At 39.1% G+C, this 25,606-nt stretch overlaps 1 protein-coding gene across 3 annotated transcripts; it reads left to right on the plus strand.

Annotated features, from left to right (window-relative positions):
* The first annotated feature begins 7,427 nt into the window (after positions 1-7,427).
* Positions 7,428-25,398, plus strand: RHOH (ras homolog family member H). Of its 3 annotated transcripts, none has more exons than XM_019553385.1 (3): positions 7,428-8,458; positions 9,525-9,621; positions 22,900-25,398. In XM_019553385.1, the coding sequence occupies exon 3, from the start codon at positions 24,319-24,321 to the stop codon at positions 24,892-24,894; it is 576 nt and encodes a 191-aa protein (XP_019408930.1). In that variant the 5' UTR covers positions 7,428-8,458; positions 9,525-9,621; positions 22,900-24,318; the 3' UTR covers positions 24,895-25,398. The 3 variants fall into 3 exon arrangements, with proteins under 3 accessions (XP_019408930.1, XP_019408932.1, XP_019408931.1); XM_019553387.1 differs by having other exon boundaries at positions 24,127-25,398; XM_019553386.1 differs by lacking the exon at positions 9,525-9,621 and having other exon boundaries at positions 24,127-25,398.
* The last annotated feature ends 208 nt before the right edge of the window (positions 25,399-25,606 follow it).

A 25,606-nucleotide genomic window follows, 5' to 3' on the forward strand; every position in this document is an offset into this window, starting at 1 on the left:
CAGGCTAGATGATCTGTTCAGGTCCCTCCTGATCCTAGCTACTATGAAACTATGAAGCTACTATGAAACTATGACCTGGGGTCTTAGGTGAAGTTCAGTTGTTTCCCATAACTGATCTGGATCATAACGGGCTTAGACAGAAATTAAATACCTTGGTGGCTTTGTGTAACTTAAGGGCATACACAGCAGCCTAAATCCAGCTGTCAAGTAATCTTTTCAGGCCAAATTGAGTGAATCTGGGTACCCCAAACCTGTTCAACTGCTGAGTGGTATTGATTTGGAATGCTTTTTGTGACTTAAGACATTTTGAATTTTGCCCTAGTCCTTTGTTGGCAAGTACAACGTTGATCAGGATCTGGCCATAAGTAATTTTCCCAATGTCACATTGTACATAGTGCAAAATAGTGTGTATAAGATAGGGTGCATCTTTAGTGTAGCTGTTGCTTATACCTTTTGTGTAATGGTTAGGGGCAGCTAACACTGAATATAATATAAAGAAATTGAAAATAAAATTGTTTGCTGTATAAAGATAATGGAAGGTCTGTAGTAGGCTTATAGATATTAATATTAGGAGGCAAATGAATGAATGATTCCCCAGTCATTGTGTTTCTGCTACATCTGGCTAGTTCTCTTACCCTTCTCCTCCAGCTGTTTTTTACTATGCTATGTTTGGCGTGTTCTGCTCAGACCTGAAAAAGATGCATTCAAGAATTCATCTAACTCTTTCCAAACTACACAGCTGGTCCAATGAAAGCTATCACCCTAAGAAATCCTTGCCTCTTTCATGATTCCCCCAGGTAATTTGAAAGAAGCTAATTTTACTTTCTGTGCATGGTGGCTAAACAAACTGAGATGGAAACATAATCATTTTCTCTCAGTAAAGTTAGAGGTAAAAGAAGCTGAGAATGGAAAGCTCTCAGACAGTGGTTATGGGAAGAAAATTCTCAGTCTGATCTCACAGCTTTTATGATGTCAGTAGCCATATGCAAGAAACTATATGGCTCTTCTCTGTGTTGTAGTAATAAGCAGGAAACTCCTTCAGGATTGCAAGATCAAGCCCAATGCTTTTTTTAAGGAAACTGTTAAACGAAAAATGAGAACTTGTGTGTAAGTCAGGTGACATCTTACATCAATGACCAAAAAATGTGGGTAATCTTATATTATGTAACTCAACATAAACTGTGAGTGACTCTCATTAAAGTCTTTATTTTGATCTTCTTTTTTTTGTTTTTGGTCAATTCATTTTCAATGCAAAATACAGTCCTCTTTAGACCCATCAATATTTTCCACAACAAAGACCTGATTTCTGGCAACCCCATTTATTATGACTCATAGTGAATTTCAAAAAAAGGAGAAGCAATGTATTTTTGAATCATGTTTGTGTTAACAGCATTTTCTCATAGCCACATGTTTCTCTCCACTGCACAACATGAAGAGGGGAAAAACGATAGCAACAGACCCCAAGAAAGAAGGCAGAATTAAGGGGGAGAGACAAGAATTATGCTGCATGGTTTTCCTATTACTCTGAAGCTTACAGATATCCCTTTCTGTGGCTGGGGTTCTGTTTGGGAAGTGATAGGACAGAAATAAAGCAACCCATGGAGTAAATGTTGTATGCAGGTTGCAGACCCTAAGAGACTATTCAATGTTCCATCCAAAAATGAGACAGGAGGAAGAAAAATAACCTCCAAATCCTTCTAGGCTGAGACTGTTTTAGGAAGCACAGCAAACTAATGGGAGGAAGGGAATAGGAATCAAAATATATTAAGTAGTTCTTTAATTCCAAGCATTGTTTTTTTTCAGACAGCTCAGTTGATTTGAAAGTTGTTTATGAAATATTTTGCAGATGGATGTGCTATTTCTTCTAATATGCAAACTGCATACCAGATGGTCTTCACATCTGGATTAGCCTATAGTACAAAGCAAGAAAAATAGTTGAATTTCTAAGCAACTGTTCTAAAAATGATGGAAAGCACCTCAGAACTTTAAATCAGTGGAAGCTGAGTACAGTAGTTATTATCTCTATTTCTGACATGCCATTGAGTATTGGGGGCAATGTAAGATTTTTTTAGTGTGTTGTAATTGAAAGAGTCTGCCTTCCACCTTATTATAAAGTACTAATAATCCTTACAGAAGCTTGCAGCATGGAATGGCATACACTGCTTTTGGGAAGAATCAGCGTGGCTTAGTAGCAATAAAAAATAGCAGTTTTTGTTTCTAACTTAAATCACACAAAAGCTCTAAGTTAATGCAACAACATGTTGGAGTGGTTTCATAAGAGCTACTAATCAACCATCTGTCAACACAAGTGAAAGCAAGGTTGGGCTGATGTCCCTTCTGGAGTCATTTCCCTTCTAGATCCTGTTAAATCATCCCTTCCAGAGGGAGGGAAATGTATAATATGCCCTAAAGTGACCTGGAAAGGATAACCTCTGAGCCCATCACAGAGTTCTTGTCCTCCCCACCTTTTTCCCACTGTACAACAATGTGCTATACTAAACTAAGGGTGCCTACTGACATTTAGGCAGCCTGTTAGGGAGGCGCCCTATCTCATGGCAAAGTACCGTGAGTTAGAGTGCCATTGAATCCAATAGGCATTCAGTTGGAGGGCTCAAGCTTGCCTACACTGGCCCTGGCCTGCAGGCAAGGACACTCCAGTAGCCTCTCAGGAGGCTGTCGAACCGTCCCTCTCCCCAGCCCCATGTCCCCTAGCTCAGTTTCGGCTACAGCAAAGCTGAGCCAGCAGCTGTGTGCTGCCTCTGTTAAGAGGCTTGGGTGGGGACTGGGGGAAAGGAGCCCCACCAGTCTTGCAGGCTCTTCCCAGACATCCTGGCTAGGGTATTGGAAGGAGTAAGGCCTGCAAGGCAAGGGGCTCCCTTTACCCACCCCCTGCCCAAGCCTCTTGACAGGAGCAGTACACAGCTGCTGGCTTGGAGCTGCCAGCTCAACTTTGCTGTGTCTAGAGTTGGCAGCGGGATGTTGGAAGAGAGCCCACTTGCCACATGAGCCCGGCCCAGCTCCCCGCAATACCCCAGCAGGAGTGGGGGGACGTGCCATGAGGCGAGGGGGCTTTGTTCAATTTTGCCTCCTTTCCCCAGGTCAGCTGTGGCAAAGCCAAGCCAGTAGCTGCGTGCTGCTGCTGTCAAGAGGCTTGTGCAGGGGCATGGGGGAAGGGAGTCCCGACCACCTTGTAGGTGCCCCCCAGGTACCCTGGCTGGGGTATTGGGGGGAGCCACGTTTGGCCCACAAGGCAAGGGGCTCTGTTCCCCCAGTGCCCCACCCAAGCCTTTTGACAGTGGCAATACATACCTGCCAGCTCGGCTTTGCAGCAGCCAGAGTTGCGGTGTGGGGAGCGGGGAGCAGAGGAGGAGGGAATGGAGCCCCCTTGCCTCATGGGCCTGGGCTGGCTTCCCCCAAGACCCCAGCAGGGGCACCTTCCCCCACCCCTCTTTTCCCCTCCCTCCCCCCTCTGCATAGGGAGGAGGTTGTGTCTTCTTTGCAAGAGCCCCACAAAGGCACATGGGATGTGGGCAGAATCATCCTCACTTAATCCTTACAAGGAACCTGAAAAGAAGTTCCCTAAGGCACTCTGCTCTACCGCGCCTTCAGCTAATAGCTGAGTTAATGAGGGTTAGTTTTTCGCACAATGAGGTAGTTTAATAGCACTTTGCAGCTGTGAATATGTGTTATATCATGGCTGTAGAGAGCTTTCAAAGGCCCCATCGTGTGAAAAATGTAACTTGTGTAAGTGCCCTTAGTGCAGTTTTTAAGAACAGAGCCTTTGCCACTTAGTATTGCCTCCTTCTTCCTGGTTACCAGAGTGGATTGTCCTTCACATATAGTCCTGTTTTGTGGAGCTTATCTCGGCAGCTTTAGTCTTCTCTATATGGGAGAGATTTTTTTTTCCAGTATATGTTCAGACTTTTTGGCACAAGCTGCCTTGCATCTTTCTTTGTTGCATCTTATTTCACTATAATCAGTCCTTTTTTGGAATCCCTATCTATTTTTGAAGGAATTATACAGACACAAGGTTCCCGTGGACATATCTTCATTCTGAACTAACTCTTTCACTTCAGAGACTCATTCCACATCTATCACACAGTGCATTGCTTCACATCTGATTTGTCCAGTGTGGTTTCCGTTTGCTTTCCATCACTCCAGGGGCATCTTGGCTAGTGCTAGTCAGGAACTAATTTGCCAACATTTAAATGTTATATGAAAAACATCTTGGTTTCAACAAGGTTTTGTCAGAACACAGACAGAGTTCTGAAAGGAATTGGTTTGATTTGCTGGCAGATTGATGAGAAACTTGGGAATTCATAGTCTTCAAATCAGGTGCAGGGAGCAATTTGGATTGCCACGGATCCGGGGCCAACACTTTTGGAATCAATCTCCCTGCCACGGAGCCAGGAGCCAAAAAACCCATTAAGATCCCTAGCTCTTGCTAGGGCTAAACTTTTAGTTGTGCTGTAGGGAGTCTGGAAGCAAAAAGGCTCCCAGCTTAAACTGGAGTTCATATTGAGGATGATGGGACTTCCATGCCTGGGCCCTGGCGCTCCTCTAGAATGAACTTCATGGAGATTTTCAGGAAGCGGTCTTCTACATCTAATGTTCTGCAGCAACTGCCAGTCATTCCTGATTTTACTGCTGCACTCTCCTGTCCCAGAAGTAGGCCTAGAAGTGGCATTTGTGTGCCAGTGACAATGCGATTCACAAAGACATTAGTTTATGCTATTTAAAACAAATCAGCATGAATTTGAATGGTTTCACTACTCTTTTAGGTTAAATATATACCTATATAATTATAGCAGGAAAACATTGCTCTGCTGAAAAACTTTTCTGTGGATACAAAGCCTAAGGATGGAGTCACATGACCAAATTACCACACATCAGATGCTGCTTACTATCCTAGGTGCACACACTCTTACACTATGGTAAATTAAAGCGAACCAGCAATAAACTTATATCTCTTTCATTGAGATGCTACTGAGGCTTATCTTACATTTACTATGGAATAAGTGGGTGTACGTGGGCAGTAACTGTGGAACTGATGCATAATAAAACCCTACTCTCTTTGACCTCAAAGTAATTAGATCATGTACATATAATCTAAAACCTGTCTTGATGGGTAAAAAGGGCATGTTTTCCACTCGTGTTAGCTCATATTAACATAATATACCACATTTTCTTGCATGTAGCACACGTTTGTTTCCCAAAAAGCAGCTTCTGGAGATTTCAGAGTGCATTATATGAGAGAAACTGTAGTAAGAGCAGTTTATGCCAGTCATTGGCAAAAGTGCAAGTAGAATCTGTGTGTGACTCACAGGGTGGGTACAGACATTTGACAGGGTTAGACCACATTAATAATGGCCACCTGATCTAACTTAGTTCACCCACATGCAGACTTTACACTGAGATCCCTAGTTAGGTCAATCTCAGTGTAAGCTGTGCCGAAGTTCCAGGAATGTTAGATCAATTAAAAAATGGCCGACCCAATCTAATTTAATTGTACCTCTGAGGTGCACTAAGTTAGATTGGGCACAATTAGACTGATCTAACTGAACTTCTGTACATATTCTGAGCACAGCCCCCTTTTCCTACGCCACCCGTGCCACTGGGCTATTTTTAGCCCTCAGCCCCTCCCTCTATCCCCAGTCAAACAGTCTCTCCTCTCCAGTGACCAGCCAGCTGCACTGAGCCCATCAAGCTCCCCAATCCCACAAGCTGTTCCCAGTGCATTTTACTGGCATTTGCTAGTGCTGGGAGCCAATTGAAGTAAGTTGGGATGGGGGAGGGGCAGGATCAGGGGGTTGGTTCACTGGGGGGGTTGTTTGTCTCGGGGCAGGAGGATCAGACAAGGAAGTCCCATCAGCCTCAGTATGAACTCCGGTTTAAGCTGGGATCCTTTTTGCCAAAATAGGGGATTTTCCTTTCACATAAGGAGATAAACAGCTGTAATTGTTTAGTTAGGAAATTGCCTGGTCTGAAAGGATTAAATCACAGCTCTTGTGTATACCAAGCCTAAGATACAAGCTAACGTTGGAAATGATTCTGACTGACCAACTTGTATTTATGGTACAATATAGTCAGTTAACTGGTTTCAAATCTGAGACCTTGTCTTAGGTTTCAAATCTGAGACCTGGGAAAGTTTTATCAGTTATCTAATATACAGTATGGACAGTTGAACAAGTTAGCATGAGGTACACTAAGGTGTGGACTTAGTGGTATTGTCTGTACCACATCAATGCAGGTCCTTGGGGAGAATGGGACTGAGGATGTTCTTCCCATCCTAGTCTGCACTCTAGAACTGGAAGATCACTTATGAGGCTTCTCCAGATTCATCCCTAAAGCCCATTCTCAGACCAGCCAGAGACTGAAGACTCAAGAACACCATCTGGGGATGACTCTCGAGCCACCTTGTTAGTGAAGTTCCACCTCTGGACTCCCTCCAAGGTGGGAGGGGTGTACTCAATCCCATCCTTCCCAGAAACTACAACTACACCATATCAGTTGCTCTCTGGAAACTGCCTGTGTGTATACTCTGCCCCTGTGATAAATACAAAATAACATACCTGCTTTTTCACTGAAGAGTCAGCTTCCTCTCATTTTCTATGGAGTAAGAATGTACACGTAAGCATTTATTGCAAAGTAGCTGACACACTGGGCACACCTATATGAGATGCTACTGTGCAGCAGCTTGTTGCGACCACATGGTAGCATTAGTGGGCACTAATCACACAGTGACAATATTGCGCAGTAGTAGTGATCTACTGTGCAGTAGCTTGTTGTGACTGCACAGTAGCCTCTGAAAAAAACCATGTGGTGATAGTACTGCATAGTAACACCAGTTATTGTGCATTCATTTAGTATGTGCATGAGCTCATCCAAATACTAAATGACTGCACAGTAACAACTGCACAGGCCGCCACTCATGTAGATGCGGCCACTGGAAATTTAAACCCTACTTTACTTAATGGTAAGTTGCTTGTGTGCCCATTCTCATGTTTATACAAGTACAATCCCTCCTTTGTGGACATATTCTGCTTCTGGTAAAGACTGATTCATCTTAAACCCCATCCCAGTGTCTATGCCAGTGGTTCTTAATCTTTTTAGATGCAAGGCACTCCTCACTGAACTTGAAGCACAGTTTGGAAAATGCCATTTCTTAACTTCCACTAGTTTTTTTTGACTACAGAGAAATAATAGAATGATTCTTCTGTTGCAAAGAACTCAGAAAGATCACAACAAGTCCGAATGGTTTTGAGAATATGGATTCCTATTTGAAATCTCTGGCTTTATCTTGTGAATTGTATGTAAGTGTGCACACGTAATAGTGCTAATATTGTGCATCACCCTTAAAAGGATGCTGTGGCACCCTGGTTGAGAATGACTTGTTTACACATTGAAGTTATACTGGTACAGTGATATGGTTTAAATTTCCAGGAGGATATATCAGAAAAAAATTCAAAGGTAAGCAAGGCCTGAGTCTTAACAGGGCCTTTCAGTTATCCTGCACAAACTGATTTGAACTCACATGACTGAAAAGTTTACTGTTTTAATTGTCAAGACAGGATATTTGCTACACCATCAATGACCTAAATCACTCTCTCCTTCTTCATTTTTTGAGTTAAGACCAAGGTCTTGACTGAGAGTTTCATCGGTTTAATGAAAGGTGTGACTTCAAAATTAATTTAATTTAGCTGAAATTAATGCTGAATCCAGTGTGGAAATATTTAATTCCATTCATCTTAATTAATTTCTTCATCTAATTAAGCTACACTCTGATGAACTAGGCTTATATCAGTTAAGGAACATCCACACTAGGCTTTGTAGTAGGTCCACTAAATTAATTTCATCGTTTTAGGGCAGGTGTCTATGCACCAGAGCCCCCCTTCAAGCTGGTGGAAGTTTTAATTATAGATAAGACTGTGGGCAGCTGGGCTGCTTTCCTTAGAAGTGAGTGGGCTGTGCTATTCCCATGCAAGAACAACAGAGAGGAGGTGACAAAGGGAGCAGCAAGCTGCAGAGATACCGTAGTGCAGTATGGACTTGCCTTGTTCCCCTCCCCCCATCTGGCTCTGTGGGTAGGTTTTACATGCATTCATATATAGTCATCAGAGAGAAGAAGACACACACTCACAGGCAAACCCACAACAAAACCCACACAGGCAGAGCTGAGAACCCTCTCCAGGAAGCTGACTTATACTAAACCACTCGCCTATTTCTTGTTACATTACATCTTGCTTTGCTGCCCCTGCCTGTTTAGATTAACTAAACCCAGTCTCCTGGGCTTTTTTTTTATCTTTCTTAAGTAAAATACTGAGAACCTGGTAAGGAAAATTCAACTGAAGAAAAAACTTAGAGCTCACATTTTCTTCTTTATCTCCCACCTGCACTTAGAATGTTCTGCCTTCTATAACATTTATTTTCGAGAGCCTCGTTCAACTTCCTGTGTCTGGTGAGTCTTTAAGAATTTTTTTCCTAAATGCCATTATGTAAGTATATAATTTAAATCAAGGTTAGTGTTTGTCGCTGTCACTATTGTCTCCTCTAATAAAAATTTATATAAAATGCTATAGGTTTCACAACAAATACTTGATATTATATATTTGTCTTTGTGACATTGTATTTTAAATATAATCTAGTCCTTGGCATGCTTCTTAATATGCATGTTTTGTTTGCTTTAAAGACTTCTTTACTTTAGCTTAAAATGACCTATTCTCAAAGAAGGAATCTGTATTATTAAATGCACCACTAACACAATTTTTTGGTGTTAGAAAAAGAAAGGAAATCAATTAATCTAAAGACCATGGGTCTGTCTGACCTGATTTACGGTGGTGTAAACCATGAATAACTCCAGTGAAGTCAGTAGAGTTCTACATATGTACGTATGCCATGTAACCCAGCATAATTAAAGGGGAAATATTGTCCCTTCTGTCCTTGAGAGAGAAAATCATATTATTTTATTTTTAAAAGTTATATCATAAATTTAGATTGTTTTAGTGATATTTGTCAGAAAGGTAGAATGCTTGATGTTTTTATACAGTAAAATTAGTATTTAAAAGTTTTTATTAGCTGTTTTCATCTCCATTCCTACTTCTATCTGGACCCTGGTGCAACTAGGGGTCTTTCATGTCTGCACTCTTCCCAACTAAAAGGCCTTGAACACAACTGTCCTTTTCCATTTCACATGTACTCTTTCACCTCCTCTCTGTTGTAAAACAGGCGCATTATTTTCATGACGTGATCTGGTCACATATGTAGGTGGGTGTATATCCACCCAGATACACATTCCAAGGTTATGTTTTGTGAGGCTAGTCCTTCAAATGTCAGAACTGTTATTAAAATGGCCATATTTCTTTGCAAATGAAGAATTAGTTGATATAAGACATGAATGAAGAGAGAGGTTTAAAGAGACTGGATCATGGAAAATCATGTAATGTCAGCCATGTTCTGGGATCCTCTCAGATCCCCTAAAAACAAATATGATTGTGAGTCTAAGATTTTCTCTCCTCCTCTTTCAGCTCTGTTTCCATTAGTGCAATGGGCAGGTGCAAGGTTGTGATATCTGGAAGAGGCCATCTTTAACATAGATTTGTCCTGAGGATGACATTTTTAGAGGTATGAAAAAGAGATAAGGCAGTCCTTAATGGCTTTAGTTTTTCTCTGTTTCTGGTGATGCTTGTGTGCTGCTGCTGCAGATCAGATAGAACGTTGCATCACATGGCATTGTATTTTACATTTATAAATAAGACCACTTAGAGTAACTTATTTTTATTTTTAAAAAGCAGTTACAAACAACCATAAATATTTTGTTTTAATGGCATTTATTAAAGATAGATTTAAATATATATTGTGTAAATGCATCCGGTTTTTAAAGGGGGAGAGATATGACCCTGACGTGAACATCCTATTTGGGTATGGGGCACAGCTGAAGTTTTACGAGAGATTTGTGTGTGTTGATTTTGGGTACGGAGAAGCACCTTCGGAAATTTACTTAGAAGTTTTACTCTCACTAGAGTAGATGCTCCATGATGGGAAAGTTAGTCATCTACGTGTTTATAAATAACCTGTACTTGTTGTCTAAGCCCCTGAGCAAATTAACATTTAAAATATAGTCAATGGGCCTGTGTCACTATTAAAATAAGGCCAAGAACAGTGCCAGAGCAAAATAATATAAAATGGCCTTATTGTAAATGAGAATCTGGCCTCAAATGTTTAAGTTATTACTGAACAAGTTTTGGTGCTCACATATTCACTTGACTTTTATGGTGACAACAATGTTACAACACTACTACAAAAATTAGCAGCATCAGAAGAAGCTTTTCACATTTAATTCTGCTACAGTAAGAGCATAAACTAAACCTCTATCCTTAGCCCTCTTTGCAGCCTCCAGCTGTGCAAATTTCTGAGCTATTAACAAAAAGTATTAGCTGATTTTGCAGTGGACAGCAGAGAGGGAAACTTTTGCATACGTTGAACTACACTGGGCATGTCTACACGTGCAATGAATATGGATGAATAAACTCCAGTGCAGTTTCTGCAGAAATTTTTGGCTCCTGGGCTTATTCAGCCTGAGGTTACTCTGACCTGGGTCAACCTGCTGAGAGGATCTGACTGGGGCATGAGGGTGCTTCATTGTGGAACTAGCCAGCAGGCAGCCCCCACACTGAAGCACCCTTGTGCCCCAGCTCGGCCCATCAGCATCTACATGTCCGTTGCAGTTGAGTAAATGACTCCACTGTAGGATAGTACTTGTGTTGGGAAGTACTGTCTTATGTCAGAGTTAATTATTTTACTCCATCCTAATAGCACCACAGGTGTAGACAGTGACCTTTACTGTGGAGCTAATTAGTCAGCTCCGCAGCAAGTGTTTCATGTAGATACGCATACCATATAGGGGTTTAAGGCTCTAAATGAACCCCCAATGCACCATACTCAGAAGCTAACTGGAAACCAATAGAATTAGTAATGTAGCAAACTTCCTATAGCTGATCTTATAGTGGAAACTTTCAAGCAGCCTTTCTGTGTAGTGTGTCATTTGGGACCAGTCTGGAAGTCATTAACACCAGGCCCTTAGATAGCTTATCTGTCATCTCAGTCTCCTTGTAATCATCTAGCTGGTTGTAATTTTTCAGAAGGGTAGCGGATAGTTTTTCATTTTAAAATGGGATATTATTCCTTAAAATTAAATGATTACTTTATTCCTAAAATGCTGGTAGTGCCATTTTTATTAACTATATTGGAGTATTATTAAAGAGATTATGTAAAATTTTCAGTTAAATTAAATGTTGTGATAACCATTTCAATATTTTAATAAAAAAATTGCAAAAGAAATGACTAGATCATAAACAATTTCTAGACCATGAAAAATGCTCCTTAGAATTAATCTTTTTAGACTGAAAATAACGTTGACATTTCAAAGTATTTCACAGAAATAGATTCTCATTATTTGACTAGCTCTGTATGGATCTAATGGTCAGTTTCAAACTTTTTCGTGATAAGACCTCATAACGTGCCCCTAATTTACAACATTAAGATAACAATAAAGTAATAAAGAAAGGGTGGCCTCATTGCACCAGAGTTGAAAATGAGTGTTTTAAAATATTGGACCAGCACCTTAGAGATCTGGCTGCACATAACAAAGCAATAATAGCAACGAAGTTTGAAGGCCATAATTTGCCCTCAGCGCTTTTCCATAAAGCCAAGCACAATTTCCTACCTATTTAGCATAATTTAGTTGTGCTTAATTTCTAATGCTAATTGACAAACTGAAAACCTCCCTTATACCCCTCCTCCCCCCGCACAGTCTGATCTGTGCTGAAAAGTTAGAAATTTGGAGCCAAAAAGCAGGTTATGCATCTGCTGAGTCTTAGCAATGGGAGCTCTTTGTACAAAACATTTGCATAATGAGGCTTAACTGTCCAAAGTATGGAAGAGCTGGTAGACACAGTAGCTTGAATTGTGCTTTTGGTTATATCAGTGCACTTCAAGTGACTGAAGAACATTTGACCAGGCACATCTGTTTATTGATCCTAAAGAAAAAGTGGCCTGAAATACTTGTTTGTTCCTAATTCTGGGTTTATCACAGATTAAACTACTTTGCCTGCCTTTCCTAATTGTGCTTGGATATTGGAAGACAATTTATGTAGAGTGTATTCTGATATACCTGCACAGCCCCCAGAGAAGTTACTGGAATTGAAAATTCATACCTTATCAGGGTGGAATTGAACTTAAAGGGTTTTTTTTTTCATTCAGGTGGGCAAGTAAAATGTTCAGTTCAAACTTCAAAATTTAAAAAACCAAAAATGTATTCTGTTGCTGGTTTGGGGGTTTCCCCAAAGGGATGCAATTGATGACATATAAGATGGGAAAGGCCCAACGTACATGGGGCGAGAATGAACATTTTATTTATTATTTTATTTGTTCATATGGGATACAACAACTGAATGACAGAACAAACTATAAACAACCTATAAACAACAGCACTGAGGGATAAGGCTAGCATGACAGTTTTAGATTTGATATTCATTGCAAGACATCATCCGTAGTCTGGTGCAGGTATTAAATACAACCATTGAAATGATAAATAGGACATTCCTCCATTATGTGTGCTATAGTTTGGATTTCTTCACCCTCACATTTGGGATCTTTAATAAAATTCCATTTATGTAGTAGGTAGTTACATCCACCTTGTCCAGTAGGAATCCTGTTCAACGTTGTCCAGCTTCACCTTGGTAAAACAAAGCCATTAGGTTTAGCTGTAGGGTCCATGATAAGAAATGTATTAATGATGTCGATTGTGTTCCATTGCTGCTAGATCTATTTTTCCTCGATGTCAATGTTTTTGTCATTTAGCTCTTTTGCCTCACTCCAAAATGGCGTTCTTGACTTACCCCTCAGCCTAGGGGAGTAGTTCCTTAAAAACTGGTAGTGAATTGAATGTAAACCGTTTTTTGTAGTTTTAGAGTAATCTGTTTATGTCAAAGATCAGGAGGAAGGATATGAAAGAACAGACAGCCAAGGAACAAGAGTGGATCTGCCAGAATGAATATTGTGGTTAATGTACCATACATTATTGTTTTCAGTATGCATATGTTTGCAGCATAGTATATTTATCTAAATAAGCTACATTCAGTCAACTAACCTCATTGTAACACCTGCTGATTTCTGTATTCCTCACAGGTGATATGGATCTGATTTTAAAGGCTGTTCTTGTACTTAATAGTTACAGAAAAGGCTGATTCTCAAAATGCAAATGTGGGAGACCTAGAGTCCTATTCAGTTAAGGATATTTTATTGTCTTCCATTTTCATGGTCTTTGAAAGACTGCCTTAAATCTTTCATTGTAACAATAAAGCCAAGTATTATTTTTGTTCATTTTGATGAAAGTCTGTTTGCGAGGAGTACTGAACATATATTGAGTATATAAGATACTTTTAAACTTTCAGCTTTTTACAGATTTTTAAATTTTAGTCATTGTATCAAACCAATTACATATTGAATAATCTGTACTTTCTTCCTTTACTCATCTTTTTACTTTTGATTTCCTCAATACAAAGGCAAGTTATACAATAAAATAAATGAGGGCTCTACAATATGGAACATTTTATTGTTATACATCCAAAACTCACTTTTAAAATTCACGCTTTAATTGTATGTGAATTTCCATTGAATTTGAAACAATTTAATCTTGGATCAATTCAATCTAACATTGGAATTTTTCATATACAGCTTCAAAATGTGTCATTCAGGCCCCTCTCTCAAAATGTTTATTTTTTTCATGTAAATGGCCATTATCTGCAAAATGTACTAAGGCTCCCTTATAAATCAAGAACATTTAAAAAATATTCCTGTCTACCCTTTCTGCACAAAAACACAGCAGTAAAATTTAGCCCAAGATTATAACATGCACTATCCATTCATTAAATGAAAGGCAATTGTAGGCCAGCTATAAGAAACTAAAATGGCTTCTTGCAAAATTGTACCATGGAAGGTCTCTATAAATGATTTGTTTCTGGTAGTGGAAGGAATCTGAAAATCCACTCTTTGATACATTTTTTCCTCTTAAAATCTCCCACATGGCCCAAAGCCACCTGCCATTTTACACAATTTATATAAAAGTGACAAGATGTGAAGGTTACATAGCATCCAAGCTGAAGTAAAGTAGACACCCCAGGCCAAATTCCATACTGACTTGTGTAGGGATGGTGTGGGGGACACATTAGTGTTGGCTCTGAACCTCTGTATAATTTGTGTCACTTTAAAAACAAAAAAGATCAAAAAAGAAAACAAAACAAAGCAAAACATAACAGCACAGTCACTTATATAATAATAACAGCCTTGATTTCAAAATAGGATTAGCTTACCTGGACTTTTACTCAAGTAGAAACCCTCTCATTTCAAATGGATTCCATATGGACAGGGTATTGGGTTTTAGTGCTATCTCTGCATTTTTTTATGTATTTAATGAAACTGTGTTAAAACAAAAAATCCTAGGGAGACTATAAATGTGAGACAGGAGCTTTACCTACATATCCTGTAAATACTTATTTATGCTGATTTTACAACTGCGGGTTCTAAAATATGTGAAAATTGGATACATTTTTGGTAGTATAAGGGGCTTTAAAGTTGTGGATACATTTATTTTTTATAATTAATTAATTTTGTTTTTAAAAAAAGAATCCCTAAGGGAATCATAAACGTGAGAAAAAGCTTTAGTTGATTGCCCTGTAAGGTACACATTTACATTGTCTTTACAGCCACATGGTGTAGGCTGAATTGTGAATTAGACCTTGCAAGTAAGTCACATATAAATTACCTTGTATGCAATGTAAACAACAATTAAAAAGTTAAAAAGCTTAAAGCAGCAAATGCTGGAAAAACTGTATATTTTATAGTACAGTTTCCACCTGCAGTGTGCTTAAATAAACAAGCTACAGATATATTTCCACACTAAAGCTATCTCTGACAAATAGTTGTCTTCTGAAAGATAACAGTTACTATGGCTAATATCCAAACAAAGATTTTCAAAGCTTCTTACCAAACAAACAGGAAAAAAGCTGTGAGAATGAGGACTTTTGGGACTACAGCATTAAAGATATTCAGTGAGTTCCTTGTTGCCATGAAAAAACGTACCAATCGCTAGCACTCCGAACAAGATTCTACTGCTCACTCAATTTTGAATTTGCTCTCTGAAAACTTAGAAAAGTAACACAACTGAAGTAACTGCAAAATTTAAATATGAGAACATTGTCTCTCAAATTTGCACTAATATTCAACATAATATAGCATTAATATATTTTACTAAATAACTTACTGTGTAATTAAATATATTATTTGCTATGCAGAACAGGTACAGATTCAACACATCTTCAGTTTTAACTATGAAAAGATGTGTAATGTGTAAAAATAATAGAGATAAAGTGTATATATGAATGCTTATGTTTGAATGTGTGCATATCTTGATCTAAAAGTAGCTGTATTTCAGTAGCAATGCACATATGACTAAGGACCTACCTAAATCGCAGTGGAAGCGCACTGGGCAGTGGCTCCTTTAATCTTGCTCTTTTCACTGTGCACCCACCCTACTGATGATTGGTGGAGGGGCCCTGGTGTCCCTGCCAGTTGAAGCTGACCAGCCAGGAGGCCAAAACTGCAACATATTTCAATCTGTGGTTTTTGCCTTTCGGACGATCAGTAGCACGTAGCAAGTGGTGTGGCTGACAGGGCCCCTCCACCAATCAGCAGTAGGGGTTGGAGGGCGCACGGCAGAAAAACCAAGGTTAAAGAAGCCACTGCATAGCATACTTCCGGTGCAATTTAGATAGGTCCCTGCATATGAGTAATGAAGACCATATACCTTAGATGGATATATATGGAGGTTACTTAATATACATACACACCATGGGGCCAAATTCTGCTCCACCTCTTGGGGATTTAAGTGGACTTAGGTGCCTGAGTGCAATTCTATTCCACCCCTGGGGTGCATCTAAGCAATTTTGGTACCCTGAGCATAGATGCTGCTGTGCGTTCTAAAGTGGGTAGAAGGGTCCCAAACATTGGACAGCAGGGGTTCAGAGTGCTTTGGAACACTGCTGGCACCCTCTCAAAATTGACCCCCAGGTCTGGTGTCTGGCTCATCCTGCCCTCATTAGGCTACTGCTTTACCCTACCTGAATCCCTGAAAAACTGTTAAGGAAAACAGTAAATGGGTCTTTCCTGATTTTTGTGTCCAACTCTTACGAGGCAGAGTGTGGTACAGAAGTAGATGTATTACAGATTTACAAGGACTTGAACAGGATAGAATAGAATTACACTTATGTGCCTAAGTTGACTTGGATGCCTACTAGGTGGAATAGAATCCCGCCTTGTGGATATGTATATCCATCACTAAAATGCAGTTATATCTTAGATGCAATTCAAGAAAAAGTTAAGAATACAGAACTAAAGGTATTAAAGTTGAGGATAAAAAACAAAGGCTGTTTTCAAACAAAGGCTGATATATCAAGTAAGAACAATTTTAGATAGACACAGGGTATGTCTACATGAGACATTTACTGTGGAGGTCCGTAATTAGCTCTGCTGTAAACAGCTTGGCATCTATAGGTGTGGCCTTATTAGGCTGCAGGAAACTAATAAACTCTGCAGTAGGTTAGCACTTGTAAATACATATCCTACTAGGGAGTTTTTTCACAGGAATGCACATGTAGATGCTGACCTGGTTGGCTGGGGCATGAGGGTGTTGGGGCTACCTGCTGGCTAGCCTTGCACTGAAGCACCATCATGTCCTAGCCAGCCCTTCTGCAGCACATTGAGCCAGTATGGAGCAGCCTCAGGTTGACAGGTTGATCCCCTGGGTCCCCTGCCAGCGGAGGCTCCTCTGACCCAGCCCCACATGCTGTGGTCCTGGGAGCACATGTAAACTCAGTGCCCAGAACCAACTCCAAAGTTTATTGCTTCACATTAATATGCACATGTAGATGCACCCACAGTGCATGAAATAAATCATTCTTTTGAGGCGTGAAGCAGTGGTGCTTTGATTTCTTTTGATTTCCATGGGCATTGGATTGGTTCAGGCCTGTTCAGGGGACTCTGGCAAGGGGTGAAGTCCACCCAGAGGAACTAGCTAATTAGTCCAAATTCTGTATCACATGAAGAGGGTTACATAGTTTCCAGGTCAGAAGGCAGTGCAGGTAGAATACTGCAGTGTGTTTCAACATGGCACTCCGGTGTGGCAAGTAGATGGTGTAGATATGCCTATATTAGGGTTGCCAACTCTGACTGAAGCTATTCCGGGAGATTTTTTTTCCAGCATGACATAATGTCATTAATTGTACTGCACTGTTAAATCCGTTCACAATATCAGTCTCCCAAATTACTTTGAATAGTGACCAGGAGATTGAAGCCAATTCTGGTAGACTCCTGGCTAATCTGGGAGGGTTGGCAACTGTAGCCCATATTTCTCATTGACTATTTGAGTTGGCAACCGTACTCCATATTTCTCATTGACTAGCTTCGGAGATCTAAAATTAGCCCATTAGACTGCTCAGACCTTTTTTTCCCCTTTTTCATGTTGTTCTAATTAATAGACACATGTTTAATTTGTGTGTGGCTGCATTAACAACATATTCAAACCCAAATAAAAAAAAATTAAAATTTCGGGGAAATTTAATATTTCCTTAAATTATTAATAAAAATATAAAATCAATATTATAGACAAATCAATCTCTCCTTGAAGTCTTTGACAGATCTGGACAGATCTTTAGTAATATTATGACCCATTTTTGTCTGTATTTAAATGCATGTTTTTATTAACCTACTTAGCCACCAAAGACCATCAGTTGTAGAAATAGCTCAGCATATATTATATATATTTTTAAAAACACATACATAGGGACATGTGCATATTTATATATACATTTTCTTATGCGTAATGTTTTTTATTCCATTCAGAAAAATCTGAACTTCATGCAATATTTTAATTTCTAAATAATATTGGGCTATATTATACCAGCAGTCTAAAGCAAAAACTCTGTTCCAACTAAAGAAGCTTTATGCTTCAACATTGATAGGACAACATAATTTACTAAAAACAACATACACAAAATGTCTGACTATTTGTCACTTATTTTCAATTTCAAACATTTAACCTTCTGAAGAAAAAAATTGGGGGGTTAAAATTTTCATGGGTTTTTAGACACTGCTCATGTCAAAGCAAAAAGGATTTTTTTACAATATTTAAACACAAAAGTTTGGCCATTTTGAACTGCAGATTTGATAAAGAAGTGTCTGTTTTTAAAGAAGAGTAAAAAGTAAGGTAAGTCTTAGCTTCCATTTTCTGATTCAGAAAATTGAAAACAAATAAATTTTTCCCCTTCAGGCTTGTCATGATCAGGACCATTCATTTTATCTTGTTTTTTTTAAAAGTTGGTTTTGAGGCAAAAATAGTAATAAATGTTTTATTTATTAATAAATGTGCGAATTGTTATCCTAACATTACTCTTATGTAGGAGACTTCCCCCTTTTTATTTGAATGCATAAAAACTATATAAATAGTGCCTTTTGGACAAAGTTCTTAAAAATACAGTTAATCACAAAAAGAGTCTGGCATTTACCTCCTAAAAGTATTGCCTCAATAGCACCTAAATATAAAAGACATTTAACCCTGTCGGTGCTACCTGACCTTCTAACTGCTCTCCCAGCTGTAAACTCAATCCACAGCTGTTAGGCCCAAAGCCTCAGGGGCAATATTATTGGCCAAAAGGGCTAATGTTATTCTTGCCTTATCTTCTGGTTGCTTTTTCCCAACCATTCAGCATCAGATCTGTGGTGGCAGGTCTGGGACTCCACTAGTTAGCTTTTAGTCACAAATCAGTCTCCCCAGACACTGAGTACTGCAGTCCACATTTTAGATTATATTGGCAGAAATGAAGATGCTATATAAAGTTGTCTGCTGTTCAGCATACTGAAGGCTTTTCCACCCATCTGTCTTCCCTAGCCCTCTTAAGAACCTTATATTTACAGAAAACAAAAGGGGCAACATTTAATTATTACAATTTGAAAGTGTAACGATTATAAAGAATGCAAAAAAGTGGATGTCATGGAAAAAGGGCTACCGACCATACTGTGAGGTACCCTCCTCCCAGTTTGTGATCAAGGGGAGCTCCATGCCTGGTAAAAGGCAGAGCAGGTATCTGAGTATTATACAGCAAACTTAAATCTTTTAAAGATTTGGAACCTCTGATGGGAGTGAGGTTCCACTTTTCAATATCACTTCCATGCAATATTAAATCTCATGATATAACCAACTTGGATACTATGGATCATACATAACTGAGTATAAAAGACCTTGCTTCTCGTAACTTGAATACTGATAGTTACAAGAATTACAATTAAATGCAGCTGCAGTAGGGTTAGGCCAATGATTAAACTAGCATGTACCTTACTTTAATATTCAATACAGTTTTACATATGTAAAAGCTGGAGTGCCTTGCTTACACTCTTCTGTCACAAATTACCTAACTCCTTTTAATTTTTACTCTAGAAAGAGCCTGAATTTGTAACAAATGTAGGATTAGAATAGAGCTGGTTCAGATAATGGGATCCTGTCTCTTTCTTCTGGATGTCTGACCACAACAGACCATACCCTAGGCCTTAAAGAAGCCTTTATTCTTAGTGGTAAAATTGAAAAATATAGTCTCATTTAGTTCTGCAGCTCAAACCTACATAATTCCTGATCTTCATGTTCCTGAGTCAGTTAACTGCTGAAATTGTTGACCACAAACAGTGCTCATTCTTTTGGCTATATATTTAATTGGGCCCTTATTCTGTAATGAGCAGGGCTGGATTAACCCTTTAGTAGGCCCTAGGCAAACAAATTCCTGGGCTGATCGAAATGCCTCTCCCCACCTTGGTGCTACTGCCCACAGGCAGTGAGTGGGTCTCAGAGTTGCTGCTAGGAAGCAGCTGCTTCAGTGGTGGGGCCACTGTAGGGAAAGGGAAGGGAGGTGGACAGGGCCATTTGCGCCACCGCTGCAGAAAGAAGGACTGGGGACCCCCACAGCTAAGCATGTAACTAACTTGCCTATGCATGTAACTAATTTGCCTATGCATTAATCCAGGCCTGGTAATGAGCTTTGTGTTGCTGTGCTGTTGTTCCCATGTTTTCTTGCTGAGGACTAGGACCCTGGTTACTCTTCTGTATGACAAGAAAGCCATGTTGGGTTTTGCAGTTTTAAAATAGTTCCCCAGAAGTCAGTGGGTCACTAACACTTTATGTTTCTTTTTAATGTAACAGATTAAACTGTTGAGTAGATAGTATAATTAGTGAGCCCAGTCCTGCAAATGCCCACACAAACAAGTATTGTGCCTTTATTGCATTGAGTGGACCAACAATTGGATTGCTGCTGTGATCAAAGGTACTTAAATGTATGTTTGCAGGTCAGGCTCTGTACTGTTGCTGCACAGAGATGGTAAGAACTGGGCTGTAGCAGTCTCATATTGAGCATTTTGGGAGCGCAGGGGTCTGATGACAGCTCTTGAAAGGTATTGTGCCTAAAGCAAGCAGCCTTCTGGTGCTTGAGGGGCACTGCTCTAGGTAGCAAGTGGTATCATCTTCTCTCGTGGACTAGCTAGCACCACTGCTCAGTGGGAAGGAGTGAGGCAGCGGTCTGCCCTCCTTTGGAGAAGCTACTACTGCTAAGTGTACTGGTTGCACAATCCTGGTAATCCCCGAGCTTCATGATTCTCATGTGATTAATCTGTGCACAGGAAATGCAAGGAGTGAGGAGTACTTGTATCCTTTTTTTACCTTGTGCACACATGCAGGTTTGGACATAGTTGGTCCTTCACTCTGTAGATTATATGATTCAGTTGTGGAATCAGTATTACAGATGTGATGGAATTGAAACACTAGTTCTGTTTAAATCAGTGGGATTTTATACTGACTTTAATGGGACCAGGATTTGACTGTAGATTTCCATTATATCCTGCTGCAATCCATTCTCTGCATTCTTGTTTTTAACATTTCTTTCATTCAGAGTTTTCCCCCCTTTTTTCACCCTTTTTTGGGGAGACTTTCAAAATCATAAAGTTCATTTAGCCTGAAATACAAGTGCGGCAACTCCCTACTATTTGTGCCTTTGAAAATCTCTCACAATATTTTAAATGTTTACTTGCCTTTTGTCTTTTTCTATAACATTATATGCATACATCTCTTAAGTCAGCATTACATTTGATTGTACAGGTATTAAGAAATTTAGTTAAGATTCCCATTGCAACCTAAATTCATGTCTCCGTGACTAGGAGTTTCTAAAGCAGTCTTTTTTAGGTGATCACACACAATCGGGCAATGTGATATGCAATGTGTCAAATTCTGCCACGTATTGCAGTGGAAAGGAACTATAACTTTGTTTTTTTCTAGCCCTGTGGGTTAGAAAACAAAGTGCTGTATTGCTACTATGTTTTAAAGCTCATATTTATTACTGCCCTACATCAGGATTTTTATAGGACATCATACACATATTGTTCATTTCTGTTTTAGCTAAATGTTTTTCTTCATCTTTAAATGAGCTTCTGCAGTGTTTTCTGTAATGCGTACAAGCTGAATTTTAGTTCTCCTATAATAAGACTGTAAAAACTTGTTTTCTGCTTATATTGTGTCTTTCTTTATAAATTATCATCTTTTGTGTTACTGCACGTGCTGTACAATCATGTCAGAGAAGACTTCACTTATTACACAGGGTTGTGTTAAAGTTGATAATGGAGTTTTACTTCTAAAATGTCAGTCTTTGGTGTAAATACAATCTCAAAGCAAATATGTGCTTGTGTAGAACATATATGATAAACTGGGCAGTGCAGCTGATAGCAGACTTATAGCAGATCTAGATCAGGGAACAGCCCCTGTTGGCTGTTTTTCAGTTTCCTAAATCTATGAACTGTAGTTTGATACACTTTAGTTTGAAAATAGGCAGATATTCTTGTGATGGGACATGTCTTCTTTTCAGTACATGTCAGTACATGTCAAGACTTATGTGTAATAAAATCATTCCATTAATATCTTTTTCACTCTTAATCACCTTTACATTTTAATTTTAAAATATCCAAAGAAATAAAATCATTTTAAGGGCACATTGCTTGCTACAACTATGCATCTATCTGCCTTTGCATTTTTGATATTTTAAAATGAGAAAGAAGCAATTTGAATTAGTAATTTCTATTATTCTCATTCTAATGTGTTACAAAAGAACCAGAATGACTGAAAATAATTTAAAGAAATTTGTGCTCTGAAGAAGAGACTTTGTATGTCAAATTTCATCTGGAAGAGAATAGTAATGTCTGAGGTATAAGCCACTGGAATATTAGGTGTTAAAACAGTAACAATAACACTTGTAAACTATAGCAGTAATACAATAAATATACTATCATGTACAAATAATCAGACTGTGTATTCTTTGTATACTTGTCAAATCTTCTATATTTCTATTTACAGTTTTGCTTGATTTATTGTAAACTTATTTTTAAGTGATATGTGTTGCAGAAGATGCTTGATTCTCAGGAGAAAAAATGGTTATAGATTTTAAATTGGCAGTTTTAAAATAAATTATATACTAAACCCTGTCCAGCATCAAGTGTCCCTTCATGGGACTGTTCATTTCCTGTTACTTAGATGTGATTGGACCTTATCAGTATTCTCAGAATCAAATTTAACAGTGAAGAGACACGCATTGAGCTTGCAAACCAGGAAATACCCTCTGTTGCAATGACTGTTTTAAATACCCGTAACGAGAAGTTAGCATGAGAACTGCCAGGCAGGACTTGAAGCAGTTTATAAAATAAACCTTCACTTGACTACAAGGCAGTCGCTTGTGAGACTCTCTGCTTTGGTTGTCCAGGCAGTTGGCGATATCAGAGGAGGTAGGACAATGCTTGATTATAAAACAGAAGCAGAATAAATTGTACCATGGATGCCAACTGAAAACAATGCAAGTCTACCTGATGTTTTGTTTTTTATCCTCTGGGAAATCAGCTTAATCATGTAATGTACTATAAATATATAGCTAGAAAAGCCAAATATTAGGGCTGTAAACTGAAGTAGGTTGCTGCAGTGCATTTGTCTATGTGTCACTGTGAGGTGATCATTCCTTTTGTACAAATAAACTCCAGAATTGTCTCCACTCTTCATACATGAAGGAAATATAGTAATGATTTAATGCTCATTAGAGGAACATTCAATTTAGAAATTCAGTTGTGGGATTTTTTTAGTCTTCATTTCTCTTGCACAATCAATCATCAAGTCTCTCTCATGCTTACATGAATATTGCACATAGCTATTGGAGAAGAGAAAAATATTTCCAAAGATTGGAAAATGTGATTAAGTTTTTGTCGGGTCCAGAGGAGCACTATGCAGTTACTTGTAATTAACTTGTTGAAACTAAGTTTCAAAATCATTGTATTGTCATCAGTATAACAGTTGGGGTGGAGGGTCTATTCCCTTGCCTTATGTTCTTAGTTTTTTGTTGAAAGACATATAACAAAGGCATGTTAAGCATATTTTTATTGCAGTAGATACCGCATCACTTCTAAGACCAAAAAAGATTCCTGTCACGAGATCTATATCTAAAGTCAGTTTTTTCTTTGTTGTCATCACAGAAGTTCTGTGTTATCTTGAATTATAGCACTGTTTAAATAATCAAATTAGTTAGTGTGCAGTGTTTTTATGTGTTACACCTAGAAGCTTGGATACATTTTCAGAAGTGCTTGAGGAGCCTAGATTATATTTTCACTAGTGAACTATGGGATTTGGAGCCTAATACTCAGTGAAACCTGGAGGGACTTGACCTCCTAATGACTTGCATGCTTCTGAAAACTTACCCCCATTTGCTTAGAGAGATCTGACCTGCGTGTAATGTAAGTGGTTATACTAAAGAAACAACATTATTGAATTTTTACCCTAGAGTGATTTTTTTTATGCTACTAGGTGGAATAATGGGGCCTTTAATCCCTGCTTCAAGAACATGACTTGCAACCACCAAAAAAGATGTCCTGAGAAGCTTATTTTGATGATGAATGACTGGTTTGTTTTCATTGGGTTATAAATGTTAAATTTTAATTTTCCTCTTTCAGGAAGGTCATTTGACTCATTGAAGAGTTGGCAGGATCATACACTTGTGTGGGAGAGAAGGGGATTTTATACTCCAATGAAATACCCACATTTTGAAATGCTAAGAAATCTGGATGTCTTCTTGCTGAATAGAAATTATTTCTAAAGCATCTTGGTGCACTGAAACAGGACAGTTTGAGGCAGGCTCTGAGAAAATGTTGGATTCAATCAAGTGTGTCCTGGTTGGAGACTCTGCAGTGGGGAAAACATCACTCTTGGTACGTTTCACCTCTGAGACTTTTCCAGATGCTTACAGGCCCACGGTGTATGAAAACACAGGGGTGGATGTCTTCATGGATGGTGTGCAAATTAGCCTTGGCCTTTGGGATACATCAGGCAGTGAAGCCTTCAAAGGTATCCGTCCCCTCTCCTATCAACAGGCTGATGTAGTACTAATGTGTTATTCAGTGGCGAACCACAATTCCTTTTTAAACCTGAGGAGTAAGTGGATTTCCGAGATCAGGAACCATTTGCCCCGAATCCCTGTTTTAGTGGTGGCAACTCAGACTGACCAGCGAGAAACAGGACCATATCGTTCGTCCTGCATCAGCCCACTAGATGGGAAACGGCTGGCCCGGGAGGTCAAAGCCAAAGGCTACCTGGAATGCTCTGCCCTCAGCAACAGAGGAGTGCAGCAGGTATTTGAGCACGCAGTGCGGACTGCAGTGAATCAAGCCAAGAAACAGAATAGGAGGAAGCTCTTTTCTATTAATGAGTGCAAGATCTTTTAAGTACTTTCAGTTGCCTTTTGGCCACATCACTTCTTTCCTTACACAGAGTAATACTGGCTCAGAAAGTGGAAGGTGAGATGGCCTCTGAGAGAGAACCACAATGTTGGTGTTTTTGATGAGCCACTTATACTCTCAATCTGACCTGCTTTTTTTCCCCTTTCCATGGATACCTTCAAAACTGAAAAGTGTAGCTAAATTTCCTTTCTGCACCAAACTGCAACAGAACTCTTGTTACCATAGGCTGTTTGGTCAAAAAGTACTGGAATGAGCCTGAAATGGAGAACTGGGATCGTGTCCATCATCGTGATTTTTTTAATTGTAGTTGTTGGTTTATTTGTCCCCATTTATTTAACAACAGAAGACTTTTTGTTTGGACTGAAAATCCTGCTGACAGATTTTCCATATGGAGTCTTTGATTCTAAAAATGTTGTATATAAAGTCTAACCATTGTATAGTTTATTTAAAAAGACTTGTACATTTTGTTTTAAACCCTTCTAATACAGAGTGTTGGCATATTTTCTTCCTCTAGCTAGCCACATATACAACTGGGCATATCTGTAAAATAATGTTCTAGGGCCAAACTCTACAGTTGTCACTCAGGCAAAACTGGGAGGTAGTAATGGCTGGGCACTGGAATGCTCAGGGGATCATTAATGGAATAGAACTTTTCACCTTTGCGAGTTCAAATCTAGCCTGCCCAGCCCAGGAGTGA

The sequence above is a fragment of the Crocodylus porosus genome, unplaced genomic scaffold (assembly GCF_001723895.1).
Source record: "Crocodylus porosus isolate Cpor-Errol unplaced genomic scaffold, CroPor_comp1, whole genome shotgun sequence".
Lineage (NCBI taxonomy): Eukaryota > Metazoa > Chordata > Crocodylia > Crocodylidae > Crocodylus > Crocodylus porosus.

Excerpts from the sequence above, each read along its gene's own strand:
- RHOH (XM_019553385.1), top strand. The coding sequence starts at position 24,319 with ATGTTGGATTCAATCAAGTGTGTCCTGGTTGGAGACTCTGCAGTGGGG.